This window comes from Lycium barbarum, chromosome 12 (genome assembly GCF_019175385.1).
Source record: "Lycium barbarum isolate Lr01 chromosome 12, ASM1917538v2, whole genome shotgun sequence".
NCBI classification, from domain to species: domain Eukaryota; kingdom Viridiplantae; phylum Streptophyta; class Magnoliopsida; order Solanales; family Solanaceae; genus Lycium; species Lycium barbarum.
Window position 1 is genome coordinate 76575838 of NC_083348.1, and position 14124 is coordinate 76589961.

At 33.1% G+C, this 14124-nt stretch overlaps 2 protein-coding genes across 10 annotated transcripts; one reads left to right on the forward strand and one right to left on the reverse strand.

Moving 5' to 3' along the window:
- The first annotated feature begins 3119 nt into the window (after positions 1 to 3119).
- LOC132621927 (monolignol oxidoreductase AtBBE-like 15) lies at positions 3120 to 4817 on the forward strand. The gene has a single exon (XM_060336403.1). The coding sequence runs from the start codon at positions 3123 to 3125 to the stop codon at positions 4740 to 4742; it is 1620 nt and encodes a 539-aa protein (XP_060192386.1). The 5' UTR covers positions 3120 to 3122; the 3' UTR covers positions 4743 to 4817.
- Positions 4818 to 4986: 169 nt separating this feature from the next.
- Positions 4987 to 9133, reverse strand: LOC132621928 (vacuolar protein sorting-associated protein 2 homolog 2-like). 9 transcript variants are annotated; one of them, XM_060336412.1, is made up of 6 exons: positions 8580 to 9133; positions 7173 to 7284; positions 6549 to 6702; positions 6321 to 6385; positions 5662 to 5727; positions 4987 to 5213 (listed from the first exon to the last, which is right to left on the reverse strand). In XM_060336412.1, the coding sequence occupies exons 3-6, from the start codon at positions 6615 to 6617 to the stop codon at positions 5150 to 5152; spliced, it is 264 nt and encodes an 87-aa protein (XP_060192395.1). In that variant the 5' UTR covers positions 6618 to 6702; positions 7173 to 7284; positions 8580 to 9133; the 3' UTR covers positions 4987 to 5149. The 9 variants fall into 9 exon arrangements, with proteins under 9 accessions (XP_060192395.1, XP_060192392.1, XP_060192391.1 ...); XM_060336409.1 differs by lacking the exon at positions 7173 to 7284 and having other exon boundaries at positions 7742 to 9133; XM_060336408.1 differs by lacking the exon at positions 7173 to 7284 and having other exon boundaries at positions 7674 to 9133.
- Between the last annotated feature and the right edge of the window lie 4991 nt (positions 9134 to 14124).

Genomic DNA, 14124 nt, shown 5'->3' on the forward strand with positions numbered 1-14124 from the left:
ATAATCTCCCAAAGTTTTTTTTTTGTAACAACGAGATCACCCAACTTTTCCTATATCACATTAAAAGTCACCCAATTAATATTTGACCAATAAAATATGACATGACATTTAATTTAGTCTACATGGACTTTTTTTTTTCTCTCAGTCCCATGGCAAGAAAATTTCTTATATTTTTAAGAATATTTTTTAGATACTAAATACTAAGTCGAAAAACTATTATCTTGCTTATAAAATATTAAATTAGAATCCGTACATTATAATAAAGGACTATTGCACAATGACATTTTCCCAATTTTTATTAAAATTGTCAATGGAATTTTATAACCATAAGTACGAATGTTGAATTTGCTGTCATACTAGTGAAAACTACGGCAAAGCGGACCAACAATCGGGATTATACTTCTGCTAGTAATAATACTCTTAACTCATTTTCGGAGAACACTATACCAAGTGAAAAAGAAGGGGAAAAAAACAGCGTCTTGTTCAATACACTGTCTTATAAAATAATAGTTTCCTTTTTGTTTTCTAAGTCCACATGTCATTATATGATGGCGTTAAAAAAACCCTTATGGGCTTTGCCTGAGAGAAGGAAAACGAAGACAACACATTTTCAATAAAATGATGGTCCAATTTTTTCTAGAGAGAGTAAAACTTTGTTTTAATTAATAGGGTTAATTTGGGTTCAGGGTTTGTCCATGTGGATTAAATTAAATATCAAGTCATATTTTATTGGTCAAATATTTATTGGGTGACTTTTGATGTGATATAGGGAAAATTGGTGACCTTATTGTTTAAAAAAAACATGACTTTGATAAATCATTACCCATAGTTGGGTGACCTTCTGTGTTACTATCTCATATATTTTTTTTTTTGTGTGTGTTTCATCCTGTATCCAGTATCTGTTTGAAGCTCGATTAACTCAAATTCACACCAGAAAATTATATTTTCGAAATTACAATGCACAAGGAGAATAAAAATATTAAAAATTAAAATCATCTAACATTATCTATGTAATATTTAACTTAAACGGCGTTCAACAGATCATCTTTCGTCGACCGTAGTTCCATCTGCTCATAGATAAATCGGGTTACGTGGGTGCATGTTTGTTATTCCTTTTCTTTCCCCTAATAAAAACTCAATTAGTAAGATTAGTTATAATATTTAGACCAACTGTCAAAAGTCGATACTCCTAATTAAAGAACATCAATGTTATTCTAAGACTTCTGCTCATGGCTTGCTTTTTATTATACTTCAAAGATAACTTACTATATCACTTTTAAAAAAAGAACAATGAGAATCTTTTTTGGAGCAAATTATTGTGCCGGCCAAAACCTAATGTAAGACTTTTTTTAAAAATAAAAAATAAAAAATTATGACATATATTCATCTGAAACTTACAAAAAATTGTTGTTCCTGGTTTATAACGTTTAATGTTACTACTACGTTTTATTATTTAGCAAAAAGTGGACCACTTCAACAGCTAATTGTATTATTTTTCATATTACCGATCTCATTTACTATCAACAATTATTTATAGTTATTATCTTTTAAATGATTTAATAGTGTAGAAAAAAATCTTCTAGACTGTCGATGAATAGAAGTTAAATTCTTTTTTATTTAATTTTATGCATCATATTATTAGTAGATTCATTTTACAATCAGCATGATCAATTAATTATTAGTAATATTCACACTTAATATAAAGATAAAATGAGATTTTTTTTTTAGAAACCATCAGTTACTCAGTTCACCACTTGAAGGGGTATTGTACTAAAGGATATACATGTACAACTCAGAAGCTGGCTCGTGGCAGTGTCATCTCCAAGTTAGCAAGGATTACTTCAGCTGAAAATAAAGAGATTACCCCGAAAGCCTACTCCAGGACCACCTTCAGCTCACTCCGAATTCATCACACAAGGATGAAGCAGTTTTATCCCGGAGTCAACTATTCGTTTAAGCATCAATGTCTGGTGGAAAGTATAGGCTCCCCAGTCCGATCCAACAGACATTGGAGTATTTGGGATCCTCTACGGCAATACCAATCACCATGGCTTACGTACGGAACGTGCTGATAATGTTCATATTGAAGAGCGTGATGTTAGGGAGCCGTTACTTTAGGGTTGTATTATAAGTATACGCCCTTTACCTCACTTGCATTCATATGATTTTAACCAGGGGCGGAACTAGGGGTGCAAGTGGTGTCAATCGAACCCCTTCGTCGGAAAATTACACTATATATAGAGGGTCAATTTTTTGATTCATGTATAAATATTAATGTTGCATCCTCTTCACATAACAAAGAACTCAGCTCAGTGGCTGAGATGCCTACTATTGAACCCATGATTGCGGGTTCAATTTTCTGTAATAACACTTTTTAACTCCCTTTTCCTTGCCCCTTATCAAATGTTCTGGCTTTGCCCTAATTTTAACTAGTATTTCTGCTTAAGCACTCAAGTTGTAACAATTTATTCGGTTACGTTGTTCAGCGGCTAAGTTAGGAATTCCCAATTAGAACTCTCAATATCTCTCTTGATCCTGTTTTCAAATTCAATTAATAATCTTTAGTTCATATTTTTGGTTAAACACTTCGAAGCAAGACTTCTGACAAATTTGTCTTTCAACCCAATTGGAAAGCAAGTAAAATATTTACTTCCATGTTTTCCAGGTATTTTTTCGTAAGCATCCTAGTCCCTTGTAATAGAAGTCCTCTCTCATATTGTATCCTAAAATTTGGCAAAAATCAAAGCACATCATCTGATGTTGACTCTACTTTTTGAAGTCTTTAAGTAACCCAAATATATTTTTTAGAAGGAAAATGATATATTTTTGGGCAAGTTACATATTTGGCTGGTCGGTCAAAATAATTATCCGCTATCCAAGTATACATAAATTATATAAAATTTGTGTATGTTATACATCTCCCGACTATTATTTTGAGTGGCTGCTTTACAATGCAAAAAGCCTAATATATTTTTTTTCCCCTTTTCCCTCTCCTCATTTTCTATTCTTTTTCTCTCCTCTTTCCTGCCTTTCAAACGTAGGACAAAGGTGTTGAGAGTTTGAATATAAGGCCTCTCCTTCATACTTGCTGAAAACAGAACTAGCACGAAACAAGAGAGACTATGGCTTCTTCAATCTCTACAAATATTCTTTTTTCATTCATGTTCCTATTTTCAGCTTCATGTGTTGTTTCATATACAATTCAAGATCAATTCTATCAGTGTATTAATCTCCATTCGGACCGTTCGATCCCTTTCTCTACAGCTTTCTTCACTCCTACTTCCAATGCTACTTCATTCAACTCTGTCCTTAAATCCACTGCCGACAATCTAAGATGGTTGGCACCTTCTCAACAAAAACCTCTGCTTATTTTCACTGCTTTGATTGAGTCCCATGTCCAAGCAGCAGTCATTTGCGCGAAAGAGCTAAAGATTCAGCTCAGAGTTAGGAGTGGAGGCCATGATCTTGAGGGCATATCTTATACATCAGAAATGAAAATATCAGTTCCCTTTATCTTGCTTGACTTAGCTAAACTTCGCGCTATTAAAGTGGACATTGAGGATAATAGTGCTTGGGTTCAAGCAGGTGCGACGATAGGTGAAGTATACTATAGGATTTCGGAGAAAAGTAAGACACATGGTTACCCTGCTGGCCTTTGTAACAGCGTAGGAATTGGTGGTCATATCACTGGGGGAGCTTATGGTCCTATGATGAGGAAATATGGTCTTGCAGCTGACAATGTTGTCGATGCTCGGATTGTTGATGCCAGTGGCAGAGTTCTTAATAGGGCCTTAATGGGAGAAGATTTATTCTGGGCAATCAGAGGGGGTGGAGGAGGCAGTTTTGGTATACTCTTATCTTGGAAAATTAGACTTGTTCCTGTTCCATCAACTGTCACAGTTTTCACAGTTGCAAAAACACTGGAAACTGGTGCAACAAAAGTACTAAATAAATGGCAACATGTAGCAGACAAGATTGATGAAGATCTCTTCATTAGAGTCATCATAACTCCAGCCAACTCAACAAAGGTGAAGAAAACAGTGCAAACGGCTTACCAAGCATTGTTTCTTGGCAAAACTGATCGGCTTCTTGATGAGATGAATCATAGCTTCCCTGAATTGGGATTGACACGAAACGATTGTGTCGAAATGAGCTGGATTCAATCAGTCATTTATATTGCTGGATATCCAAGTAACATCAAGCCTGAGTTCCTACTTCAAGGGAAGTCATTGTTCCCTAAAGTATACTACAAGGGCAAATCGGATTTTCTCCGTGTACCAGTTCCAGAAACTGGACTTGAAGGGATGTGGAAGCTATTCTTACAAGAAGATATACCTATGATGATATGGAATCCCTATGGTGGAATGATGGGGAAGATATCAGAATCTTCAATTCCATTCCCACACAGAAAAGGGGTTATCTGCAAGATACTGTACACAACTGCTTGGACAGCTGGAGAATCTGCAGATAAACATATCAACTGGATCAGAGGGCTTTATGAGTACATGGGCACTTTTGCATCGAAGTTTCCTAGAGAAGCTTATGTGAATTATAGAGATCTTGATTTGGGTATGAACAAAAATGCAAACTCAAATTTCTTGGAAGCTAGTGTTTGGGGGAAAAAGTATTTCAAGAATAATTATGATAGGTTAGTGCTTGTGAAGACTAAGGTTGATCCGGATAACTTCTTTTGGCATGAACAGAGTCTACCAGTCCTTCCCTTCAAAGTTGGTAAAGTTTGATTCACTGAAGAACTGCTTTTGGTTTGATGTTATGTTGTAAGATATAAGGTAAAAGTTGAAATAAGTTAGCTTTGCTTTTCATTTGGTTTCATGACCTGTAATGGATTGTAGCAGAAGTTTGCATTGATATCAAAAGTTTGAACATAAGATGTTATATTCTAATAGGTCTTAGCTGACTATTATTTTTCGTCATATGGGAAATGAGTTTGAGGAACTACATACACAGCAACACTACATGAAGATGGATCATAAAACCCAAAGAAATTACTGCATACATATTGATGTTTGGTGCTAAAGAAAAATAGTCAGAAAAATACAAATTTGTATCATGGTACATACTATATTTTTAATTCTAAAACGAACTTATACTCACATATAAAAGCTATCACAAATAAGCACATTCTTCATCAAATTCTTCGAAGAGAGGCCAACCTCTTCTCACATTCATCAACATCCGCAGCAGAGTCAGAACTGCATTCACATACATAGGAAGAATTGTTAGGTGAACTAATAGAATCAACATAACTCGTAATGCCAAAAATCAAACAGAAAGAACATAACAAGCTTCATGTTCCAAGAAAAACTTCATATTAATTTCATGTTTAATAGAATGAAGAGCTAAAACAATCAGGGGAAATTCTAGGTTGGCTCAGCACATGCACCAATATAATGTCATAGTCAGTATTTGGTAAAAGCAGTATAACTAACCATCATGATCAGATGTAAGATCAGACATAATAACCAGAGAACAGAAAGAAAGTATCAAAGAAGACATAATATGCCTATAGTTGAGAATTGACTCCGACAGTTTGATATGGAAATGCAGAAGAGACGTTGCTCGACAACTTGTAGAGAAAAAATCCGACCTAAGTACATCAGATAGTATATGTATGACATGTTATAAATCAGTTCCACATACCTGGGTGGGGGGGGGGGGGGGTAACATTTTTGACTTCGATATCCGACCTTTTGGAGCTGAAGATAACTGTCAAAATAAAAAACCAATAATGAATAAACCAGCTTGAAAAATGAAGATGAGAAAAAACAACTGATCAATACGCTCAAGTCTCAACTATCCTGAGTGCCAAACCTACCTGCGATGCAATATCTACACAGGGGCGGATTTAGGAGGCCCTCGGCAAAAAAACATATTGTGTATATAGGATACATTTTCTGTGTTTATGTACATATATAAGTTTTGAATACCTTAAACTAGTGCAAAAGGTTGGCTCAAGTGGTCCAAAGTGTTCAAAATGCACTTCAGTGTCCCAGGTTCGATCCCAAGGGAGAATAATATTTTCTATGTTTAGCTTTTGCGGTCCAGGGTGTTCAAAATTACACTATTTTTTTTTCCATTTAATTCCCAGGGACAAAATTACACTGGAATTTTGTCTTTTTGGCATATTCCCACGTTTACATTTTTATTTCGAACCCCCTGGGTAAAAATCCTGCATCCGCCACTGTGTCCACACTAATCTCGTCTAGCACCAAGAAATGAAAATCCAAATAAGAAAAGTTGACCAGAAAAATACAATTAGGAAACAGACAAACTGCGTGATGAATAATGAATAATTGAACCTGGTTTGTAAGCTCCTCAGTTTCTTCTTCAGCTTCATCTTTATCCAAAGTCTCATCAACGGATTCTGACATCATCTCAATATGGAAAAATCAGATACTTTTATCAGTATGCTTAGGCTGACTTTCACACCAAGCTGAAATGTTTTGTCATAATGGCAGAGAACTCATAGCATGAAGCTAAGTAAGTCAATAATGTGAAGCATCACTTAGAAGGATAAATGTGCTTACTGTCATGTCCAACTGTGATGACTGCTTCTTGAATTCTCTGATCACTTTAACTTGTTTTGCAGCTGCCATTTGCTAAGAAGACCAACTAAAGTTACCTTTCATTTGGTGTTTATTTACATGTTCCCATCAACGTCCTAAATAACAACTGTTGCCCCTGCAGCAAAATATTACTATTCCTTTTTAAATTCAAATGGAAAATTAATCCGTCGAAGTACATGTTCCTGTGCTTTATTATTCTTTTTAACAATATTTTTTATGGTTAAAAATATGAAATTTAAAAAATAGTTAGCATGTCTTTGTCCCATGAGGCTGGTAGAATTTTCATTGCCAGACTATCACATCAGCAGTTTAAGCATGGTATATAATCGATAAGCCAAATACATAAGCAGCTCTTTAAAGTTGCCGCAATTTTCCGTTTTGGCATCTAAACTAAAGCTTGTTACTATTAAACACTCCAATAATATTCAGGGTGTGCCTATTAAACACAAAACGGTGACATGGCAAAAATGTGTTCCCCACTTCTTTTAGGGGCGTGAACTTTTTCTTTTTTCTTTCATTGAAAATTCACATTTTCTCTGATTTCTCTGTTCCGCTTGCTACTGCCTTCACTGCCTATTTCCTTACAAGATCTGCCACCGGCCTCCGTCCCTCTTTTTTTCTGATTTCTCGGCGCTTTCTTGACCTCTCATTGGCATTAATGGCGTCTCCGGTGGCAAACTCAACAGTGAGAAGGGTTCTGTTAAGGAGAGATACATACAATCATTAAAAGCTAAAGCAAACAAGACCGAAGAAATCTAAATCCTTAGTGATGACAAAGGGAGCACAACAATCCGTACCAGTTCAACAATGAGAATGCAGTGTGCTTGTAGAAACTATACAATTTTGACTTGTGTCATTCATTCACCAAGAGAGAATATATATAGGATACAATCTTGAACCCTAGTGAAACAAGGAAACTAAAATCCTAGTGAAACAATGAAACTAACTAATATATGGTAATTAGTGAAACAACAAAACTAACTAATATATGGTAATTAGTGAAACAAGGAAACTAACTAATATATGATAATTACCTCCCTACAAATATGCTACCAAATAATATCAAATAATATCAAAATATTATACCGCAATACCCCCCTCAAGTTGGAGCATGGGAATCAAAAATGCCCAACTTGAAAAGCAAGAAGTCAAACCGAGTTTTGCCGAGAGCTTTGGTAAAAATGTCTGCCAATTGTGAAGATGTTGAAACGTGTGACTGAGCAACAAGTACAAGAAATCAGGGGCTCATGATGATCCAATTCTTGCCATAGAGCATGTAATTTTCCGTAATATACGGACACTGACATGGTTTTGGTCTGTTCACATTTAGCCAGGGAAGACCGAAGCTGTTGAACTCGTGGTCCATTAGTCTGCGCGAACCTCCTTTTAAGGTGATCCCAAAAGGGTTTTACCTCCCTAAATTTTGACAAGGAAGATTTGACATCAACATCAATGGTATTTGTGATCCAGGAGATTAACATTGCGTTAATTGTAGTCCAATCGGACTTTGTACAAGGAGGCTGCGGTTCAGTGACAGTGCCGTCCAAGAACTCAAATTTACGTCGTACCTCCAACGCCGTTTGTATGTCGGCTGCCCATTCATCAAAATTATTGCCCTTGAAACGAGTAGGCGTGATATAGTCCCCGGGTCGGTCTTGAGGACCGAGAAAATAGGGAGAATTAGACTCAATTTTGGGTGGTGGTGGAGGAGGTACGGCGTCACCGGCCATGGAAATTTACGATGAAGAGAAGAAAAAACCGTGTGGCTCTGATACCATGTACAAACTATACAATCTTGACTTGTGTTATTCATTCATCAAGAGAGAATATATATAGGATACAATCTTAACCTTAGTGAAACAAGGAAACTAAGATCCTAGTGAAACAAGAAAACTAACTAATATATGATAATTAGTGAAACAATGAAACTAACTAATATATGGTAATTATCTCCCTACAAATATACTATCAAATAATATCAAGATATTATACCGCAATAGTGCTAGTTTCATTTGATCATCATCCCTAAGGTCTAAGGAGATGATAGAAAGCCCGTCAATCACAACAAACAGAGATGGCGACCGGTGATCCCAAAACTTGAGTTAGATTTCTCAAATCAGAAACCACGACCACAATCTCAAACCTAATTCATTTCAGCAGGAAATTCCAAAATCAAAATCAAGATAAAAATCTTAAAACCTAGAACCCAAAAGCTCAAAAAGTAAACCAGAACCTTGAAAGGAAAAAAGAATGGAATCGGTGATGTTATATTGGAGTTTTAGATGGTGTTATTGAGAATAGTTCAATGGAAAAAAAAAAATCAACTGGTTGGTCCTAGGTGATGGAGCTGCTGCATTTGGAAACCTGTGAAAAGGTTGGTTGGTGTCCGTTTGGAGAAGACGACCATGGGGTTTTTTCACTTTTTTTTTTTTTGGCTTTTTGCTAAAAATTCTAATTTGATTAATTTTCAGTAGAAAGCAACGTGGCATTTTGTCATTTGTTAGTATTTCCACATCAGCACGTGTGAAGTTCACGCTCTGTTATCTTTGAATTAGCCAGTCAGAAGGTGCTTAATAGGCACACCTTGAATATTGTCGGTGTTTAATAGGAAAAAGTTTTAGTTTAGGAGCCTGTTTGGATGGACTCATGTCTATAAGCTGCAAACAGCTTATAAGCTAAAAAAAATAAGTTGGGGTAGTCTAATTTTTTTTTTTGGCTTATAAGCTGCTTTAGATTAGCTAAGTTAAATGGGCCCAATTATTTTTTTGAGCTTATTTTAAGCACAAAATGACTTTAAGCTGGTCAGTCAAACACTCAAAAAAACTGAAAACAGCTTATAAGCAACTTATAAGCCAATCCAAACGGGCTCTAGGTGTTAAAATGAAAAATTGTGACAACTTTAAGAGGCTGCTTGTGTATTTGGCCTATTTTATAAGAGGGGAAGAAAAAGATTTGGAGGGAAAGGGAGTCCTTTTTTTTCCCATCTTGTATCCCGTACCTATTTTGAAGTTCAATTAATTTGAATTAGTGCCAAAAGTTCTATTTTCGAATTTACAGTGCACAAGAAGAGTACAAATATTAAAAATTAAAGTCATCTAACATTATAAAATGTAATATTTGACTTAAGGGTGTTCAACTGATCATCTTTCGTCAATCATAATTCCACCTTGCTCATAGATAAGTCAGATTACGAGGCTGTTTGTTATTCCTTTTCTTTCCCGTAATAAAAACTCAATTAGTAGGATAAGTTATAATATTTAGACCAATTAGCAAAAGTTAGATGCTCCTTAAAAAAAACATCAACGTTATTCTAATACTTCTGGTCATGGCTTGCTTTTATACTTAAAAAATACTCTCACCGGATAAAAAAAAAAAAAAAGAGTCTACTTAATCATTTGCACACCCTCTAGAAAACTCACTCTAAGAAAAAAAAAATATAAATTGACTAAATTATTCCTAATTAAATAAGCATTGGGAATTGATCACATATCACTTCATAGGGATAAATCTAGAAAGATGAGGTTAATTGTTTCTGATTTAATAAGTGAACACTTTTTTTTACCCAAGAAAAAAAAAACTAAATGAACACTTTTTTTGATCCGGAGAGAATAATTTACTATATCACTTTTTACTACTATATAGAAAGGTGGGTTTGGGCACTTTTTCGTAGTCCGTTTGTGGGCCCAAAAAAAAATTGTGGTTCCACATATTTTAAACAACTACTAATATTTTAAAAAAATGTGGGCCCCATATTAAACACCAACCAGTAATAAAAAAAAGAGAAGAAAAAAAAGTGAAACTCACCACATCCAAACTCACGGGGAAAAAAAAAAGTGGATCCCATATTAACAAAATCAAGCAATATTAAAAAAAAAGTGAATCTCATATTAAAAATCAAACAATGTTAAAAAAAAAAGTGCTTAGAAAATCAAACAATTAAATCAATAATGATGGATTCATTGCCACATGCGTATCAACCCATTAGAGGGAGCAAATGAAATTATTGTACAGCAACATACTTAAAATACAAAAATGCTTAGAAAATCAAACAATTAAATCAATAATGATGGATTTATTGCCACAAGCTTATCAACCAATTAGTGGGAGCAAATGAAATTATTGTACAGCAACATACTTAAAATACTTATATATATATCCGTTTTCCAATTTTTGAAAAAAATAATAATTGTGGGCTCATATAGCCTGATGGATTCATTACCACATGTGTATCAACCCATTAGAGGAGCAAATGGAATTATTGTACAACAACATACTTAAAATACAAAAGTGCTTAGAAAATCAAACAATTAAATCAATAATGATGGATTTATTGCCACATGCGTATCAACCCATTAGTGGGAGCAAATGAAATTATTGTACAGCAATATACTTAAAATACTTTTAAAAAAAAAGTGTGGTCCCTATATTAAACACCAACCAATATTAAAAAATTCAAAAAAACACCAACCAATTAAGCATTTAAAAAAAGTGTGCTCCCCATATTAAACACAACCAATATTAAAAAAAAAAAAAACACCCACCAATATTTTTTTTTTTAAAAAGAAGTAAATAAAGTGGAACTCACCATCTCCAAACTCACGGGGAAAAAAAAGGTGGACTTCATATTAACAAAATCAAGCAATATAAAAAAAAGTGAATCCCATATTAAAAAAATAAACAATGTCAAAAAAAAAGTGCAGACTTTGTATTTGTAGCAAACACTAATATAATAAAGTTTTAGATACGGAGCACAAACTACAATATTATATTAATCGTGTTTTGAACATAGTATCTCATATTGACAAAATCAAGCAATATAAAAAAAAAAGTGAATCCCATATTAAAAAAACAAATAATGTAAAAAAAAAAATGCAGACTTTGTATTCATAGCAAACACTAATATAATAAAGTTTTAGATACGGAGCACAAACTATAATGTTATATTAATCGTGTTTTGAACATAGTATATATATATATATATATGCATAAAAATAGTGCAAACTAATAATGTCCAAAAGGGTGGGCCCCATACTAAACAACGCCAAGCAATATAAAAAAAATAATAAAAAAAAGGAAACTATATAAAACATGGGTTTAGACCCATGCTTCGTCGTCCGTTGTCCCTTAAAAAAAAGGGGGGGGAGGGTGGGCCCCATACTAAATAATACCGAGCAATAAAAAAAAAGGAAGAAAAAAAATGGAACTCACCATCTCCAAACTCATGGGGAAAAAAAAGTGAACCCCATATTATCAAAATCAAGCAATATAAAAAAAAAAAAAAAAAAAAAGTGAACCCCATATTAAAAAAAATATAATGTTAAAAAAAAAAAGTGCAGACTTTATATTCGTAGCAAACACTAATATAATAAAGTTTTAGATACGGAGCACAAACTACAATGTTATAGTAATCGTGTTTTGAACATAGTATATGTATATATATTATATGCATAAAAATAATACAAATTAATAATGTCCAAAAAAAAAAGTGCATCCATAAAGGGTGGACCCCATACTAAACGACATCAAGCAATATAAAAAAAAAGTGAATCCCACCATCTCCGAACTCACGGTAAAAACAAGTGGACCCCATGTTAACAAAATCAAGTAATATAAAAAAAAAAGTGAACCCCATATTAAAAAAAAATAATGTCAAAAAAAAGTGCAGACTTTGTATTCGTAGTAAACACTAATATAATAAAGTTTTAGATACGGAGTACAAACTACAATGTTATATTAATCGTGTTTTGAACATAGTATATATATATATATATATATATGTGTGTGTGTGTGTGCGCATAAAAATAGTGCAAATTAATAATGTCCAAAAAAAAAAAAGTGCACCCCCTATTAAAAAATCAAACAATATTCATGTAATTTCCAATATATCTCATTAAGTCAATAATGATGAATTCATTACCACGTGCGTGTCAATCCATGAAATTGCTTTTCTTCAAAAAGTTAAGTAGTCAAACCATACAATTTTTTTTTTTATATTAGCCTGAGATCTAATCTAGATATTAAATTGTTGTATTTGCTATTCTGCCATGTCATTTATTTGTTATGTTTACTAAAATAAATATATTTAAAATATTTATATTTTAAAATAAGATAGAATTTAATAAATGTGAAAAGAAATTAATATAGTAAAAAAAAATATATCAAATGCAGATCAAATAATGAATAAGGTAAATTAGTCAAATTATAATTCTAATCGACGTTTTCTTAAAAAACCATGCAAAAGACAACATGACAAGTAAAATGAGCTAAACCGAGAATATTTACTAAAAATTAAAAAATAATATTTCTTCGTTTAAATAAAAAATCAATTTCTACTTTGTTTCGTTTTAAACATGTAAAATTAATTTAATAATTTGAATTAGAATTGTCCAAATCAAAATTTGATAAAAAATAATAAATATTTTACACCTTTAAATTAATCGAATTAAAATTGAAAGTATCAACTGGTGCTTAAATATTGCTATTGTTTTATCTCAAAGAGAAGAAAATAGTTTCCTTTTAAACAAGTCTTCTCTTTTAAAAAATATTAATAAATTTGCATATTTTGTGTTCATAGCAAACATTAATATAATAAAATTTTAGATACGGAGCACAAACTACAATGTTATATTAATCGTATATATATATATATATATATATATATTATCACTATTCAAAAACAACTATATACACATAAATGCACTATAATCTAAAGTGTTGGGCCCGTGCTAGGCCGTCTAGTAAAAGAAGAAAAACGAGATTCTTTTTTGGAGCAAATTATTATGCCGGCCAAAAACTAATGTAAGACTTTTTTCTACTAAAAAAAAAATTATGACATATATTCATCTGAAACTTAAAAAAATTGCTGAGGTTTCATTTGGCAGGTAATCAGTCCTAGCTTATAAAGTTTAATTAATGTTTACTACTTCCTTTTATTATTGGGAAAAGGGTCAAATATATCTCTCTATTTTATTTTATTAGTCAACTTTATTCTCCATTAGCGATTGTGAACAAAAATATCCCTGCCGTTAACAAAGTTTATATCTATACCCTCCCCAAATTCCACAAAACTACCCAATTTCAACTAAAATTACCTGACCCAGCTCTTTCAACCCGACCCACCGGAAAACACCATTACCAACAATATATTGAGCTTTGCCCCACTAATCACAGCCTGAAGACAATATTTTTCGCGGCAAAGATTTATATAAGTCATAGACATCTCTATTAGCACATGATTTATTGATTTTTACTCTAATCACTAACAAAATCACCCCAATTCTTAACCTACCATTCGATTTATTCAAGAGACATTCAAAATAGATATACGCACTTATAAGCCATAGTTCATCTCTATTAGTACATGATTTACTGATTTTTCCTCGAGTCACTAACAAAATCTGTATGAATATGAAAATAACTAACTTTGTCCTATTGTGTGCGCGTCATGTGATGTATATACATTTGGAATCTATAATATATTGGGCTCAGATTTTGTTGTCTCTGTTGGGCCATTTCCATCTAAATATGCCAAGCCCAC

Coding starts and splice junctions, on each gene's coding strand:
- LOC132621928 (XM_060336412.1), bottom strand. CDS start 6,617: ATGGCAGCTGCAAAACAAGTTAAAGTGATCAGAGAATTCAAGAAGCAG. Junction 6,386..6,548: donor CATCACAGTTGGACATGACA/GTAAGCACATTT, acceptor AGATGATGTCAG/AATCCGTTGATGAGACTTTG. Junction 5,728..6,320: donor CTGAGGAGCTTACAAACCAG/GTTCAATTATTC, acceptor TTATTTTGACAG/TTATCTTCAGCTCCAAAAGG.
- LOC132621927 (XM_060336403.1), top strand. CDS start 3,123: ATGGCTTCTTCAATCTCTACAAATATTCTTTTTTCATTCATGTTCCTA.